This window comes from Phyllostomus hastatus, unplaced genomic scaffold, assembly GCF_019186645.2.
Source record: "Phyllostomus hastatus isolate PE091 unplaced genomic scaffold, TTU_PhHast_1.1 phas_contig_209, whole genome shotgun sequence".
Classification (NCBI taxonomy): domain Eukaryota; kingdom Metazoa; phylum Chordata; class Mammalia; order Chiroptera; family Phyllostomidae; genus Phyllostomus; species Phyllostomus hastatus.
In genome coordinates, this window is record NW_025333735.1 from 3,524,559 (window position 1) to 3,542,204 (window position 17,646).

The 17,646-nt window shown below is 39.8% G+C and overlaps 1 protein-coding gene across 1 annotated transcript in view; it reads right to left on the reverse strand.

The window, feature by feature from the left end:
* DNAI3 (dynein axonemal intermediate chain 3) overlaps window positions 1–17,646 on the reverse strand; it is a 65,248-nt gene that overhangs the window by 38,652 nt on the left and 8,950 nt on the right. Inside the window, exons 3-9 of the mRNA XM_045835544.1 lie at window positions 17,133–17,314; window positions 15,686–15,790; window positions 13,117–13,275; window positions 11,854–12,053; window positions 6,295–6,411; window positions 2,838–3,028; window positions 1,925–2,049 (exon numbers count right to left, since the gene is read on the reverse strand). Of these exons, the coding sequence (XP_045691500.1) occupies window positions 1,925–2,049; window positions 2,838–3,028; window positions 6,295–6,411; window positions 11,854–12,053; window positions 13,117–13,275; window positions 15,686–15,790; window positions 17,133–17,314 (1,079 nt within the window). The remainder of the gene's footprint in view (window positions 1–1,924; window positions 2,050–2,837; window positions 3,029–6,294; window positions 6,412–11,853; window positions 12,054–13,116; window positions 13,276–15,685; window positions 15,791–17,132; window positions 17,315–17,646) is intronic.

The following is a 17,646-nucleotide window of genomic DNA, read 5'->3' on the forward strand; positions in this document are numbered from 1 at the left end:
AATTCAACAGAGTGAGAAAACCTAAGATCATGGCTAGAAAATAATGTTGAGACAGTTAAAAGTCTAACTTTATAGCTATCTATAAGAAACGTGCACAGAGAGTACATTTCCAGAATTATACCTCTGAATGAGGAGATGCCTGTGTTGAATTTTATTGTGAACATTAGCCATATGTATGGGAGGGAGCAGGTGTATTTTCAAGGCGACCAGGTCTACCCTCACCCATGCTCCATAGGTCATTGTTGGGACATCCTACAATTTTTCATAAACAAAAAAACTGTGAGATCAATGTTTTTTGAAAGTATGGAAAGTAAGCTCCGGGAAGACAGGGTACTTGTCTGTTTTGTTCCATGCTGCGTACCTAGGCTGGCACATGGGGGCACACAAAAATAAAACATGTTGTGTGGGAGAGGGTGAAGGTGTTGCCAGTGATAATAGTTCACGTTTCAAAACAATACAGAACCCAGAAGATAAACTCAAGTGCTTGTAGGGTCGGGAGGAAGCTCTACAAGGAATACGCCAGTGTGAAGGAATAGGTATGTTAACCACAGGTAGTGTCGGCACTGTTGAGTTATCACCAAGCAAAACATATGCGTGGTTATTGTTCTTCTATAAACATAACTGCCAAAAATAGATGCCCCAAGGTCATTGGTTTGCCATCACTGAACTAAAGATTGTAAACTAGAAGTGGATTAATTGGTTAATTTAGTACTCTGTGGCTTCTACAGAAGCTCTACTTTTGAAAATAAAATCTTTTAACACTTTCTTATAGTTTTGATAAGAACAAAGACAAAATAAATTATTTACATCATTTCTTTAAGAAATTATTTGTCTTTTTAAGCTATTCATCAAAATAGAGGAAAGGAGAGTCTTTCCTCTTGCTATTTGCCTGGAAGTTCAGGCAGACTTCCAGGTCACGTGGCAGTGAGCAGATCTACTGGACTAGCAAACAACAGAGAACATGGAAAGAGAGTGGCACCATTTTTTGTGCTAACTAGGCTGATAAGAAATAACTGGAGAGCTGTCTTTTTGCTTTCTGAGTCTATAATAATTAAAGTATCTAGACTTTATTACAGAAAAACTGACTTCATTAAAATGAATTAAGGAAGAAGGAATAAGGCAGGGCTAGTATTTATTAGGGAAGCCTTAACTACACAATATTTTATAGAAACAAATTGTTATTATACTTAAGTACATTGAAAAAAAAACTCATCTAACCCTATAAGGTGCCCTCCCCCTAAGCAGAACTGTGTTTGAGCAGATATTGGAGATAGAACCAGGTGGGGCAAACTCAGACTTCAGCCTTGTTTTATTTGGATTGTTGTGTGTTTTGGTTTGGTTCGAGTGGGTGCTTTTGTGTGTTTTGGTTTGGCTGTAGAATAGCTACTTAAAAATTTGGAGATTTCACACAAAATTCCCAATTAACTGGATTCTCTTGATAATTCCCAAGTGGGACCACCTGGCAGTAAGAGCTGACGAGCAGCTGTCCCCACAGATGGGCTCCCACCGTTCTCCCACACACTCGTCTTTACTCACTATCAGCACCTACTGGTGATCCTGGGAATTGAGGAAACTCATGTGAAACTAAAATCTACTTGCGTTTGAACAATTAGTATTTAAATAAAGCCCATGAAAGAGATTGCTCTTTAAAATCGGTTGACTATTGCTCTTACAATCTTTTTTAAAAAATAATATGATCTGTTTAACAAACCTTTTCAGTAAATGAAGTGTAAAGTTTTGTTTTGCTCAAATTGACTACAAATTCCGAATTGAAGAAAGCCTGATTTTATAAGGGTTTACACTGTAAACTTTACAACATTGAGAGCTGTAAATCATTTTGTGGCACTGATTGAAACTGCTAAAAGAGACATGTGGAAGTGATATTTGAAATTTTTAGACTATGGGGACAACGCCCCCTTATTACCTGAGGATGTATGGGGTCGGAGAAGCTCCAAAAAAGAATCAGTGATGGCTGCAGCAATAATTTGCCAGAAAAGTGAACTCTGTCTTCGAAGGAGAGTCGAACGGCCACTGACACGGCTATTAGCCCTGATTGAAACACAATGAAAATGGAGGTCTGCAGCGGCTGTGTGTGGCGAAGAGCTTGTAGGGTTTGCGCTTCTGCGTGATCACTGTTCATTTCCCTTTAGGTGAAACTCGAGTGAAAATATTCTACAGGAGACCAGGAGCTTTTTAGAGCTCCGCTGTTTAATGTGGTTGCCAGCAGCCACACATGGCTTATTTAGCAGCTGAAATGTGTCCACTCCAAATTGAGATATACTGATAGTATAAAATAAACAGCAGACTTTGAATATTTAGTATAAAAAATCTGTGTGTGTGCATGTGAGGAAAGGGCCAATGTGGGAGAGGAGAGGAGGAAGAAAGAGGAGGGCAAGGACTTCCCCCTCGCTCTGAAGTCCCACCTTCACACATTCCTGCCTCCCTTGGCTGCTGAGAGCTCTAAAGCAGGTGAAGCTTCTGTCTGGTCCAGTGACCAGCGAGGCAAGTGTCGGGAGAATAAAGTTAGCCTTCTGTGCCCTGGAGGCTTGAGTCAAATCCAGACTGGGCACTGCACCAGCTGGGGACCTGAGCCAACCACTTCCCTGAGTTGAGGTCTGTCCTATCCTTGTAAAGTAGAGGTCACAGTGGGTACCCCAGAGTTGCTTGGAAGACACACAACTGAGAGAAGGTACAGAAAGAAAGAACTTAGCAGGTGCCTGGCACTCAGCAAATGGGAGTTGTCTTGCTGAAATTGAGCTGATTTTCAATTTTACACATAAAAGCAACAGACCATTACAATGTCATCCCAAATGGAACTGAAGTCTTTTCCATCTCACCGTAGATCTGTGGATGCCACGAAACACAGGTGACCATTTTCTCCGTTAGGTTATGAAGGTCGGTAAAAGACTGGTACTCCTTCAGGTGGGTATCAGTCTTGTCCCCAAAGGTGCCTTCTTCTTCTGCCAGGCATTTCCAGTCATCAATAAATGTGTTTGTGATTTCATTTTGTTGCAGGGCTATTTCAACACTATTTTGTAAAAACAGAAAATAAAAGCAATGAAGACATTGGATTTTATTACTCAATGATATGCTTTCACTAGCTCTTCCTGCCTCATTTGTACCAAAAAAAATATTCTCAATTACATTTGGTAACTAAGGGTTAACCTCATGTGAAATAAGGACGTAAGAGAAAAGCATTCAGGCAGTGTGCTACTCAGGACTTCTAAGAACTTGCTGTTCAGCTTCCAGGACGTGGTTAGTGGACAGCGTCTAGCACCTTCACTGCCTCAGTGGGTTCCCAGGCCAATGAGCATGGCAGCTGTGAGGTCAGCAGAGCCCTGTGCCTCTGCCTCCAGCTGGGCACCTCCTGCAGGCGTTTCCCTCTGCAGCTCCCTGCTGGGCTGGCTGAGACCATCTGAAGTGCTCCCTACCGGATCCTCCTTCTTATTCTTTATTTTCCACAGTGTATCCCCCAGTAAGCCTCCACTTTGAACTGGTCTTATTCGCCTCCTGAAAATTCCATACGGACAAAAAAAGCAATTTTCTTAGCTCTATATTCAGTAATAAGCAATCATGTGTACTAAATATTATATTAACATATAATTAGAGTTATGTGTGTGTGTATAATTCAAAACAACAAATTAGAGATTCTTAAGGGGGAATTTGCAGTTTAGGGGTGTGTGTGTGTGTGTGTGTGTGTGTGTGTGTGTGTAGTGATAGTGGTTTTACTTGTCAATGCCTGGGAGGATCTCATGTGTTTAATTCCATTACTAAACCTCCAGCAATGCATGAGATAGTCCCTAAAATGGAGAAGTATCTGGCTAAAAATACTACGCTTGCTTCTTTAAGAAACAATCTCAGTGCTACGCTCATCTCCTAATAGTCTAAGGTCCCTGGCTTGACAGGCTCCTGTCCTACAAGCTACACTAAGTTACTGTACTGTTTCTTGTCCCCTCATTTGCATAGGTTTGAAAGCTGCACTCACTCCCAAGGCCTTTAGGAGCTGCTGCACAAGAATTCCACCCACGGTTTTACCCTAATGATTTAAAGTCCAAGTAGCCTGCTATTGTAATAGGTGTGGTAAGCTGAAAGAGTGCCTATGAATTAGGAATTTTCTAAAATAAGAAAAAACTTATTTAGACAACCAGACATAAACATCAAATATCATAATAGATATGCTTCAAAATTAAGCAAAGGCACCACACCATTTAATGCCCTCTGTCACTAAACATTAACACTACCATTTGCTGCTTAATTGAATACTCTGGGTTAAGTTCTTCTTGCCCTTCATCTTTCCAATGAGAGCATTTCCTAGGACCAGCAGAGTCAGTACTGCCAGGAGCTGTCAGAAATGCGAGTCACAGGCGTCATCCCAGACGACTGAGGCAGAGCCTGCTTTTTAACCAGATGCGCAGGGGGTGTGTATGCACATTAAAATTTGAGTAACCGTGGGTAGGGTAGGTTGGCACCCTGGAGCTTCAGGGTTTAAACCAGTTTCAAGTAGAAGCGTTTGTAAATATTTTCAAAATTGTGTTTCTCTCTGTTTCAGCCAGAATAAGAATGGAATTCGGAGGGAGAAATGAGAGAGAGGGCCTTCGCTCTGGTTTCCTGTTCTTCCCTTCCAGCTGAATGGGGAAGTCCTCTGCAGGGCAGACACAACCACGGTGTGTTTCTCTGGTTTCCTGTTTCTTGATTCCCCTGCACTCTGCCGCCTGGTTCCCGAGGGTCAGGAATTGCAGGCTGGCAAAACTGTTATCTGAGCTCAAGTCCCTGGGTATCTTTTTTTTTTAAATCTCCAAATAAGTTTCTTAGTTGCTTTGAGAATCCCCTGGAAGTTTCTCTCCTCTAACATAATTTTCTTCTTTTGCAAGCCAGGCTTCCCTTAGGTTCACTTTGGATAAAACTCTATGAAAAAAAAACAAAACTCTTTTATGAAAGAGCTCTTTTCCAGAACAAATCTAGGCTTATATTAATTTAAATTAAAAAAAAAAAAGCCGTAAGCAGTGCTATAGTGGGAAGAATGGCAGTGTATAAACATGGGTTTCTTATTTATTCCTGGCCAGTGCTATTTTAATTCTTGTGCCCATTTCCTCTCTCTTCTTATAGTTCCGGCTTCTTCCTCCCACATCTCGGGGAAGGCATTATGCTCCTCTCTTCACAAACACAGCAATTGAAAGGGAAGAATAAAACTCCAGACTAAAGATAATGCACAATGTGGGTAATTGAGAAATGACTACAGGCCAATTATTTCCTTGAAATAGGTTATACACTTCTCATTTTTAATGTTCTTAGTAGGAAAAATTTAGATGCTTTATTTTCATAAAGGGAAAAAGAAACCTTTGGTTTTCTTGTTTCTTTCTTTTTGCCCACATAAAATAGAACTATAGCATGCTTCCTATGAGTGGCAAATAATTAATGCACACTCTGCATCATTGATGAGTTTCTGAACTAGATTCTCCCTAGGCATGGATAATTTTCATGACATTTAATACAGTTGAAAGAACTAATGATGTTTTTTTTAAGTAAAAAAGCTTAACTTGGACCATCTCTGAACTTGACCACCAAATATTTAATTACGGAAAGAAATGGAAACCAGCCTATTGGGTGCAACTGGCAAACCTGTCCATCATTGGTTCTACTTCTCTGAACTCTGGTATCAACTTGATGAGAACTTGTCACGCTCTCTCTCTGGTCTAGAAGCCACCAGGCTCTGCCCAGGGTCCTAGTGCCACTGCAGAGGCATTTTGAAGACACCTCTCTTTCAGCATCAGTAAGGGTGGTGGCAACACAGGAATTAGAGATAAGGACGATGCCATCCAAGAAGTACCTCTGAGTTGAATTCAGGTTCTTATTTACAAAGATATTTTTGTAAGTTCCTGACATCATTGTAACAATGGTCATTGTCATCCATGGCCTCTTCATCTTTGTAATCCTACACAATTCAATGACGCTAAGAAGGGGAGTGCAGAGTGGAGAAGAAAACTTAAAAGAGATCATGGTAAATAAATGTTAATTTGCTGTTAGGAAAACATCCTCACATGCTCAACTGTATACTTCTTCCATTTTTACCCTGTTTGGTGTGGCCCTCGCTTTCGAGGTTCAAGATGCTGCTTAGCAATTAAGGCGAAAGAAAGACCGAGGATCTGCGTACAGTGTCATTTGCGATTGCACGTCTGGTAACTGGCTTCATGATTGTGTAGATACCATGTATGGGACTGTTTTCAAAGACTATGATTATTAACTAAAAATACACATTTTGTGTTTTATTTTCAAAATTTAAAACACAGTTTTTACCTTATGCTCATGTTGTTAAGAAAATCAGCTAATGGCTTTGATTGTTTTAGTATTTCTTTTTCCTCTTCTAAAAATTCTCTTGGATAATATTGCGTAGTAGCGGTTTTGGGATATGCCCTAATATATTGAAAGAAAATTAAATAATAAATATTAGATCAAAGAAAAGCAAATATAATCATGACAGGTCAAAGATTTATTTCTGTGACAGTATTAGGATTTATTTTATATTTAAAATTTATACATTGAATTTTTTCTTTATTGTAGACAATTGATATTGACTGCCATTCAAACTATATGCATATTTCTCTCAAACATAATCAATAAGCTCTTATTTTAAAAAATTATTTAAATATCATCCTAAACTTATAGGAAAGTTATAAGAAGGGTATAAGGAATTCCCATATACCCTTTACTCCCATTCATCAATTTTTAACAAGTTGTCACATTTCTTTATCATTTTATTTCTCTTCATTTCATTAAATCAGTGTTTCTAAACCAGTGCAATCCTGTTCTGCCCTCACACCCTGAGAACATTTGGCAATGTCTGAACACATTTTTGGTAGTCACAAGTAGGAGGTGCCACAGACACCTGGTGACGGGAGCTCAGGAATGCCGTTAACCACCCTGAAACACACGAGGCCCCTCCCCTCCCCCAACAGATAACTATGCAGCCCAAAATGTCAGTAGTGTTGAGGTTAGGAAATTCTGCTCTAAATGTACGAAACTAAGGACAATTTACATTTGGGCAGCAATGGAAGTACAGTCTCTGGAGAAAAACTTACTCCAATCAGGCCGACTGCTTGCAGAGCTTACCTTCACCCTTGAACATAGCATGTAGTATTGTACCTCTGGGCTTTGTCAGCCTCACCTGCCAGACTGGGGAAGCTCCTTGATCGTAGAGTGCGGGGCTACAGAGAGGCCATATGACAGTCCTTAAGAGTGTGCACTCTGACTGGCTGCCTGGCTTGGAAGCCTGATGCTACCATTTACTAGTTATGTGACCCTGAGCTAATTATTGAACCTCTCTGCACCTCTTTTCTCATCTCTAAATAGAATTCTTCAAGTACCTTGTTCATAGGTAGGGTTATTGTGAGAATTGAATGTGTTAATACATACAAAGCTTTTAAAACACTGCTAGCACATTTTAAGTGCTTAATAAACTATTAGGTTGTATTTAATCCGTGCTTTTAAAGCAAATGCCAGTAAAATGTCTCTGTGAGAGGTAAATATATTGAATGAGAGTAGTCAAACAGAGGGCTAAAAAGAGTTTTACTTATATTGAATACAGTAATTCATCCTTTTTTCCCGCCTAGATCCGCATCCACAGCAGAGGCAGAGTGATGCAAAGAAAGAATGTTGGTACTAGAACTGAAGAGACTTGGCTTCAAATCATAACTTCACCTTTAAATTCTGTCTCACAGGATTATATGACACCTGGCGGCTTCATCAAAGTAGCAACATGGCTAAGGGGCACTCTTATTTTTTTAATGTGATTTGTGTTGTTGTTATTCAGCAAATCTATTCATTATTGATTCAAATTTAAATTGTTCCAAATATTGAGTTTTCATTTTTAACCTCTCTGCTTCAGTTTCTATGTTTGTAAAATGGGGATAGTGCCTACCTCAAAGGGCAGTTGTGAAGATTAATTGAGCCGATGTATGCAAAATGCTTACAGGCATGCCCGTTATGTGGTAAGAGTGCTGTAAACATTGCTTTCATTGTCATTATTCTTCAAACTTCATCTTTGATTTCTTTTTACTTCTCTCATCACAATCATATATCCCACTTTCTCCTCAAACAAGCTAATTTCCTAATCTTAGTCAGTGGTACCAGCATTCTCTGTCACCTAGATTTGAACCATTTGAGTTCTTTTGATTTGTTTTTTTCACTTTGTAGGTGAGAACCTGCCCTTGTTTCTCATCCGTCCATTCCAGCCGTATAGAAACAACTGTCCATTGCCATCAGTCAGCATCCATAGAGATCCTGTCAAGGCCCCTGTTGTTGAAAGTTCCCTGTCCCTTTCTGAGCCTGCCTCCTGAGTCTGCCCTGGCTGACTCATTCTTGTCACTTTTCTGTACCCTGGCAGGAACAGAAAAGAAGATTCTAGTTGGCTTGACCAAGAAATTTCTTTCAAAATCTAAGATTTGTTGGTACTAATGCACCATCTCTCTCCTTCTAGTCTCACCCTCACTTCTTGGTGTTAATGAATCTCTGACGCTCTAATACTCTGCTTAGACTCCAAGTATCAATCCTTGTCTTTCTCTTCAACTGTTTGGCTCTGGCCTGTATGTTCATCTGCCTTCTTGGTTTCTGACCCATTTCTTATCCCAACCCCTGGATTCTATGTATGTGTGCCTCGACTTTAACTCTGTACTACACGCATCACATAATGTAGGTCTGAAAAGCTAGTTTTTTACTACACTCCACATGCTGAACCTGATTCTCCTGGCCACAGTCTCTCCTGCTGATATTTCAGGGCTCTTCTCTTCTTTCCTTCTTTTTTATAAGTATATATTACTCTTTTTAAAAATATTTTTTAATTTATTATTTATTTTTAGAAAGAGGGGAAGGGAGAGAGAAAGGGAGGGAGAGAATCATCAATGCATGAGAGATGTAACCATTGGTTGCCTCTTACACGCCCCCAGCTAGGGACCTGGCCTGCAACCCAGGCATGTGCCCTGACTGGGAATTGAACTGGTGATCCTTGGTTTGAAGACCAGCGCTCAGTCCACTCAGCCGCACCAGCCAGGGCTCGTGGCTCTTCTCTTAACATTGAACTCAAGCCAGTCATCTATTCTGATATTCATCCTTAACTTGATTTCTCTGTTTCTTCTTTCCTTTAACATTCCTTTATTCCCCTCATTTAATAAATCTGTGCCAAGAACTGTGCTAGAAGTTGGGGATATAGACATGAACAAAATAGACCAAGTTCCAGTCTCATGAGCTTAAATTCTAAGTGGTAGGTGGGAAGAAGGTGAGAAAAGAGAGACAAGTGATAATAACGCCATGAAGAAAAAAATACAGTAAGGGGACAAATAGAAATAGGGGCTGTTGCTTTTATAAAGGAATACTGAGGAATTCCTCTTTCAAGAAGAGATCTGAATGAAGGAGGAAATGAACCCTAAGGATGGGAGAACAGCAGCCTACGTAGAGGAACTGTGAGCATAAACACACCAGGTATGAGTATGGTTGCTGAATTTAAGGAACAGAGAAGCCAGTGTGGCTGGGAGGGGTGAGCCAGGGGAATTATGGGAAATGAGGGCAGAAGGGCAAGTGGGATCCAACTTAATCTGGCTCTTCTATGGAGAGCAGAATGCAGGAGGGCAGGGATGGGTAGAGGAAGTTCAGTTCGCAGGCATTACAATAATCCAGAAAGAAGATGAGGATGGATTGGTGCAAAATGATGGCAATGAATATATTTTGAGGGTAGACCCAACAAAATCCAAGGTTTTGGGTCTGAGTAATTACAAGAATATCATTGTCATTTACTGAAATGAGGAACATTCAGTGAGTTTCAGATTTGGAGGTAGAGGTGTTTTTTTTTTAAATTTTGGGGGGCATGCTAAATTTGAGACCCTTATTAGACATCCAATAAGGCAGATGAACATAAGCATGTGGAGTTCAGGGGAGCGACTGAGGTTGAAGGCATAGATTTGGGAACAAGCAGAGAATGGGTAACAACAAAGGACTGGATAAGTTCACCCAGGGACTAAGTGTAGTCAGAAGAAACACCTAAAGGAGTTAGCCTGGGGGATCCTCAAATATTTAGAAGTTGGAAAGAGAAGGATCCAGTGAAGAGACTGACACGGAGCTGCCAGTGAGTTAGGAAGTATACAGTAAGTGCTGTCCATAAGCCAAGTGGAAATGTGTCATAAAGGGGAGAAATAGTAAACCATGTTAAATACTGCTGAGAAGCAGAGAAAGAAGAGGTATTACAATTGGATTGGCAATCGGACCATTGGAGGTCTTTGGCGACCTGAAGACTGTTTAGAATGGGCTCCAGACAGAGTGGTAGATGAGGAAGTGGAAGTAGAGAGTGTGGACAACTGCTGTGAGGAGTTTTGTTGCAAAGAAAAACAGAGAAATGAGATGATAGCTGGAAGGTTCAAGAAAGTTGGGTTTTATTTGTTTGTTTATTTGTTTAAATGGTGGGAGTCACAGCATTTTTTCCTTACATGTCTCCTTTCCATTGTTTCCTCTCAGTTTACTGCCACCACCTTACTTTAGACACTGGTCACATTTTTCCCTGTTTAATGACAGCAGGCTCCTACTTGGCCAATTGCTTCCACTCCAGGCCTGTTTCCCCTCTGCTTTCCAATACATACTGCCTGGCTCATCTGATTTTAATACCTTACCACCTTGCCGCTCTCTTTAGCTTCAGAATTTGGCAAAGTTCCCTACTGTCTGCACAGACAAACCACTTCTCTGTCCACCTCTGCTACCCACTTCGTTGTACCCAGGCTGGGCTCCTCGCGGTCCCATGCAAACTCTGTTCTTCCCGTTCTCTTGAATTGAAAAAAATTGGGGCTGCTCTCCCTTTCTCCATTTCTCCAAATTATATGTAACATTTGTGGTTTTTCTTCTATAAATCTAAAGTTATTTCAAAATAAAATGTTTTTTATTGTAAAATATATAGCTTAGCTAAATATACCTCCAAATTTATACAACATTCAAAGCTCAGCTCAAAGTACTCCCTTGACAATCCATTTCACATCAATTAACTCACTGAATATATTTAAGTAAGAGCTTGACATGTGATGTGGTGTTGTTTGTAGCCTCCAGGTGCTCTGGATCTAGGCCAACAGACAGGTAAGCAGATGAGCACAATATGAGTCCTCAGTGCTGTGATAAAGATACCTTTAAGGTCTAGTGGGGCCCCAGAGAAGGTAGCGATCAACTCTACCTGGTGTTTCCAGGAAATCACAGAGGAGAGGGCACTGAACTTAAAGGGTAAAGAGGGACAAGTTGGACAAGGCAGTGAAGGGCATTTTAGGCAGAGCAACATTGGCAAAGGCAGGAAGCTGCAGAAGAGCGAGTGTTCTGGGAGACGGAAGCAGAACAGGGCCGGAACACAGAGGACTTGTTTGGGAGTGGGGTGGGGGAGGGGGAAGAGGCTGGCGAGCCCTACAGTGCCTTGACAGGGAAGAAGAACTTTATAATGCTGTCCCAAGGGCTCTGGATGTGATGGCAATGGGGCAAAGAGGAGATTTAGGCAGTGAAGTGACACAATCTGATTTGGTGTGTAAAATGATTTAGGTAGAATGGAGCAGGAAGGCAGCAATTGTAATACTCCAGGTGAAAACAATACTGTAATTATTACCAACATCCATCATTTTCCCACCATATAGTCTTACAGTCTTATATACTTGTATCACATTTTCCTATTAAGATTTGAAAAGGCATAGTTGAAAGCAATTGACTTCCTGAATTGACTCTATAGAGATCTATGTCACCATTGTCAATCCATTTCTATTAAAAAGATCTCTCAAAATAATCCTGGACATTGCTAGATTTTACTGTAATTGCCTTTGAAAATACATAAACCCACTGCTTACTTACCATTTTGTCTGAGTACTTGTGTCCATGACTTGGGGGATTGCTTGCATGCCAACATCTTTCTCAAATTGCTTAATAACAAAATTTCTATCTGAGTAGGCTGTACATTCAATATACCCATCTTTCACACTGGAAGCATTCTGGTCACTAAACTTAATTGGTGCACCAAATTCATGTCGTTTTCGAGAAATCATATATGTAATCTACAACACAGGTGAGCAGTAAAGGTAACACAATCAATTACCTGGAGAAAAATGGACGTGTGGCAGCCCACGAGGGTGCTCTGCCCACGTGAACTTTGTGTGTAATTTCTGTGCGCCCTCGAGCCCCTTGTGCTTTTTGTTCTTCTGGCCACCCCCTGCTGCTGGTCTGTGAAGCACTGCTCCAGGGCTATAGAGACCATTTTTACCGTAGGTACAAAGAGCAAGAAGTGACTGGCTATTTACATCTCAACCCATCATGGACTGGCAGGAGACAGTTGGGAAGCTCATCTCTCTTGCTTCTCTTTGGGACAACTCTGAGGTGTAATTTACCACCCAGAGTTCCCCTAGGGGTTCTGACTGAAGTCTTCCCTCCGCAGAAATTTTGCCTGAGATTGCACCCCTGCAAGGTTTTTCCCAGGTCCCTCTCCCACTGCTTTGCCTGTTTTCTCATGGGACACTTTCACACTACTCACATCCAAATCCTCTTCTCAGGGGCTGCTCTGGCAATGCCTCTCTGTTATAGGGCTGCTATAACCAAGTACCACAGACTGGGTGGCTAAAACAACAGAGATTTATTCACTCACAGTATGGAGGCTAGAAGTCCAAGATCAAGGTGTCGGAGGTTGGTTTTTTAATGTGGTCTCTGAGGGAGAATCTGTTGCTTGTCTTTCTCTAGCTTCTAGTGGTGACACAATCCTTGGTGTCCCTTGCCTTGTAGATAACAGCACTCCAATCTCTGCTTCCTTCTTCATATGTTGTTCTTTCTCCCTGTGTCTCTGTGTCTTCATATGGCCCTCTTTTTATAAGAACCCCAGCTATTGGAAAAGCACCCTCCCATTTTCCAATAGGTAATATTCTGAGGTTTTAGGGGTTGGGACCTCATATCTTTTGCGGGGTAGAGATAATTCAACCCATAATGCACACCTAAGACAAAGACCATTCTTCTATCCAAAGAAAAACCACGTGACTATAGCAAACATGGAAGCCTCACATATCCTTCAGGAATAAATGTTATTCGGCTACAGGGAGGTGATGACTGGAGGTAACAGTTCAAGCCTCTGACCTGCTTTGTAGATTCCTTAACCGATTCTTCCTCGATCTCTTTTTCACTGCCCAAAGAAACCCATGGTTTAGAGCAGGGTGGTTTGTAGGTAAACACATCTTCAGGAGCAAGCTCTTTAAATTCTATATGTTCCTCCTGTTCTTCTGGAACTTCTGGAGGCTGGAGTAACACAAATAACATTCCGAAATATATGACCAAATTTAGGTTATAGCTGCATCTGTATGTTTTGCAACAAAGTTTACTTTTATATAAATTCACTAAGTGCTTCTGTATTATTTTTCTTCTTTGTTGGTTCATGCTTTTCAATTATGAAAAGGAAACCAAGCAAAAAAAAAAAGAACAAAGAACAAAAAAAATATCAAGGATACAGACAGAATAACAGAATAAAAAGATGGGAGAGTAAAAACGGAAAAGATATGTGATAATAAGACAGCATTTACTGCATATCTTTATAAATATGGAATACTAAAACTGAATGTTAAGTATAAAACTAGTTCTCTCTGACTTAATAAAATTTCTTTGACAACAGGATTATAAGTATGAATAAATATGATATACATTAAATAATAAGTGAACATTTTAAAATCAAAATGTCCACAAAAAGATACATAGAGACACATGTCAATATATCAAAACCTATATCTATATCTCTATAATCTATCTATAAATTGAATAAGTATCGATAGAAGTGAACTGATACATTGTGTTATCATAAAACAAAATCCCACAAAGCAGTTTCAATAAACAAACTTAATCTACATATATATGATATCTAAATATATCAACATGGATGGTGGCCTAGAATTTTATCATTTAATGAAAAACAAAGATTACAGAATGATTTGCATAATTTTATGTGACTTTTAGTAAAACAATAAAGTACATTATTTGTGGAGCATCCACATGTGGTAAAAACACAACACCATGGACAGGAAGAAAACAGAACAACTTTTGAATAATGGTTCCTTGTAGAGAGAAGTGGAATTACAGAGGATACGAGGGGGAGTGGAGCCTTATCTATTATATTTTATTTCTTTAAAAAAATAAAGTAAATATGATCAGACATTAATATTTGTTAGTTCTGGGTAGTGTTTGCATGGATATTTGTTATACTACTCTCTGTATGTTTCTATATGTTTGAAACTATTCCACTATACACAGTCATGCGCTGTATAATGACATTTCGGTCAATGATGATAGTCCCGTAAGATTATGCTGGAGCTAAAATTCCTTGCTACCTGGTGATGTGGTAGCTGTGGTAAAGTCATAACACAATGTACTTCTTCCATGTTGGTGGTGATGTTGGCGCAAACAAACCTATTGTGCCATCGGACGTAGAAAAGTAGAGCACGCACAACTATGTACAGTACATGATACTTGCCAATGGTAATAAATGAGTAGTATGTTACTGATTTATGTATTCACTATACTTTTTATCATTACTGTAGAGTGTACTCCTTCTTATTACGAAAATAGTTTGCTATAAGACACAACAGGCCGTGGTACGTCGACAGCAACTGCAAATATCTCATGTTTACTGCATATCTTGGTTGCATTATTTTGTCTTGTGCTTGATTTAATCTCGTGTTGCTTGTGCGGTAATAGTAGCCCAGGAGCAATAGGCTGCACCACCTGGGATCATGCAGGTGCCCCCTGTGATGTTCCCATAATGAGGGAATCACCTAACGACACATTTCTCAGATGTGTGTGTCCCTGTGGTTAAGCAGCACAAGACTGTGATAAAAAAAATTTAAACACAGAGAAAAACAACCATAAAAATAAAATTGAAAATGTTAAGGCTAAGTAAAAGATTATTTTTAGTTTAAAAGTGTTAGATATTTTAAAATTCTATGCTTTCCTTTATTTTTCTTGTTTATTGAACAACCACTCAAAACCCTCTGTCTGCCTCCGTTTTACCACACCTCCCCACAAGAATGCCAGATCAGAAGGCAAGTCTCAGAAAATTGTTAACTTCCATAACCACTTTAAAAAAACCCACCCTAAAGGTGAACTGATTTTTTTCTTTGGAAATTACCATTCTTTTCTTTTCTGCTTCCCTCCCCATCAACTGCCCACTGACCAAGTTGTCCTTTCAAACTCCTTCTTTTAAATAATCATGGCAAACGCTCGTGGAGTACCCAGCTCTGTGTCAGGCACTGCAAAGGTTTTACCCTGTATTCATCCGTTTAAGTTTCACAACAGCCTTGGAAAGGGATACCCCTGGCACCACTGTTTTCACAGAGTGGTGCAGGAACTCACCCCAGGTTATGCAGATTGTAAGAGGAGAACCAGGAATAAGGCCAAGGAGTGGCCGAGAGCAGTGGTACTCCAGGTCACCTGTTTGGGCTCTCCCGGGGTCAGTGAAGCAGATAAGTAGAGTACCTGCTACCCTGAGATGTTTGACTTAGTTTGTCCCAGTTACTGCTCACCTCCTCTAGGTGCCAGAACCTGCTCTAGGCCCCAGGGAAATGGAGCTGAACAAGAAGGATCATAACCAAGCAGAGATGTCCCCCAAAGGCACTGCTTCCTTCTGACACTGCACAGAACCCAAGGACTTGGGTGTGCTTACATTGAAATAGAGCTCCTTGCCCTCTTCAGTTCCAATAATATAAAAGTTAAGGCCATATTTGAAGTCTTTGTCATAAACAAGCAGAATCTCATCTCCAGGATATGCCTAAAGGAATTTAATCAAAAGAGAAGGTTATAGAACATTTCATCCCAAAGCAACAGAATATACAGGAGTTGGCAAAAGTAGCCTTACAGTTGTTTGTATGGAAAACAATGCAATAAGTAATAAGTAACAATACAAGAATAAACTGTGCTTCACATACAACTGGAAACCTACTTTGCCCACCACTGTACATTCTTTTCAAGGGCACATGGAACATTTTAAAGGCTAGATGATATGTTAGGTCACAAAACAAGTCTTAATAAATTTAAGAGGATTAAAATTATATTAAGCATATTTTCTGATGACACTGGCATGAAACTAGAAATAAATTACACAAAGAAAACTGGAAAATTTACAATATGTAGAGATTAAACAGACAATATGCTACTGAATAGTAAGAGAGAGCCAATGAAGGTTAATGACATCCAGTGGTCATTCTATTTATGCAGACATCAATACAAAATTGATACTTCTCTCTCCCTGGCTGGCACAGCTCAGTGGATTTAGCACAGGACTGTGAACCAAGGGGTCGTGGCTTCAATTTCCAGTCAGGGCACATGCCTGGGTTGCGGGCCAGGTCCCCAGAAGGTGGCACGTGAGAGGCAACCATACATTGATGTTTCTCTCCCTCTCTTTCTCCTCTCTCTAACAATACATTAAAAAATCTTTAAAAAATTTGATATTTCTCTAATCAATCACTCATAAAAGCTAAGCATAGTTATCTATGGTTATCTTAGTGCTAATCTATGGCTAATAAACCCAAGTTGCAAACTAAAAAAAAATGAGTTTTATTAACTCCAAAAATCTTTTAAAACACAATAGGTCCAAATAGAGAAATGTACTAAGCAATGATATTTCTAACAGGAAAAAAAAGAAGCATTGCTTTTATTTGGCATTATGCTCTGTTGCATGCTAGGAGACAAATCAGGACCAAAGTGATGAACTAAACAATTAAAGCAGTGTGGGAACATAAGGATAGATTCCTACTCTAATTAAAACTGGGCAAGAAAAATTAGGGGGGGATGGAAATGGGAGGGAGGTGGGGAGGGGTAGGTGGGTGGGCTGGGATGGAAGTAAAGGACAGAAAACTGTACTTGAACAATGATTAAAATAAAATAAAAAAAAACTGGGCAAGGATCAGTTTTTCTGGGTGTGGGGTAAGGTATGTGTTTGCTTTTCGCAGAGATCACCAAGAAGGATTCCCAAGAACGTGTGGGCAAGCTAGTATTTGTACTAAGTGATGGCAAATGCCAGATTTGAATGCGGCAATCTCTGCAACTTTCATTGTTATGTACCAGGAACCCCTTGGAGCGAGACTGAAAAATAAACAGGATGTTGTGCTTACCTGGATGATTTTTTTGACTGGGTAGAAATCAGACACTGCAGCTCTGTTGGAAAAGTCTGCCAAAATATCTTGTTTTTTGAGAAACTTATAAGGTTGTTCATCTGTCATGTCTTCATCTACTCGGCAGTTAAATATTTCTTGGGTCTTTGTAGTTAGCACTAACGGATAGATTTCTGGATGACCTAGGGAAGACAAAGTCGAATTTTGACATTAAGTGTAACCATTTAAAATACTAGCAATGGGAAACATGCAATTGTTTGTTCTAAATACTTGTCTTGGTTAAAAATTTTAAAAGACTTTAAAATCTTCCTTTTAAAGCAAGTCTATCCATTACAAAAAATGTCAAAAAAGATAAAAAGGAAAATAATAGTTACCCATAATACTACATCTCAAGGGAGACCCTCTATTTCCTTCCAGCCACTCCATGTGTAGTATTTTACATGAAATTTTACATCCTGCCTTTAACACTTATGTCACAAGTATTTTATTATGTATTATAGTTTTTAATAGTTCT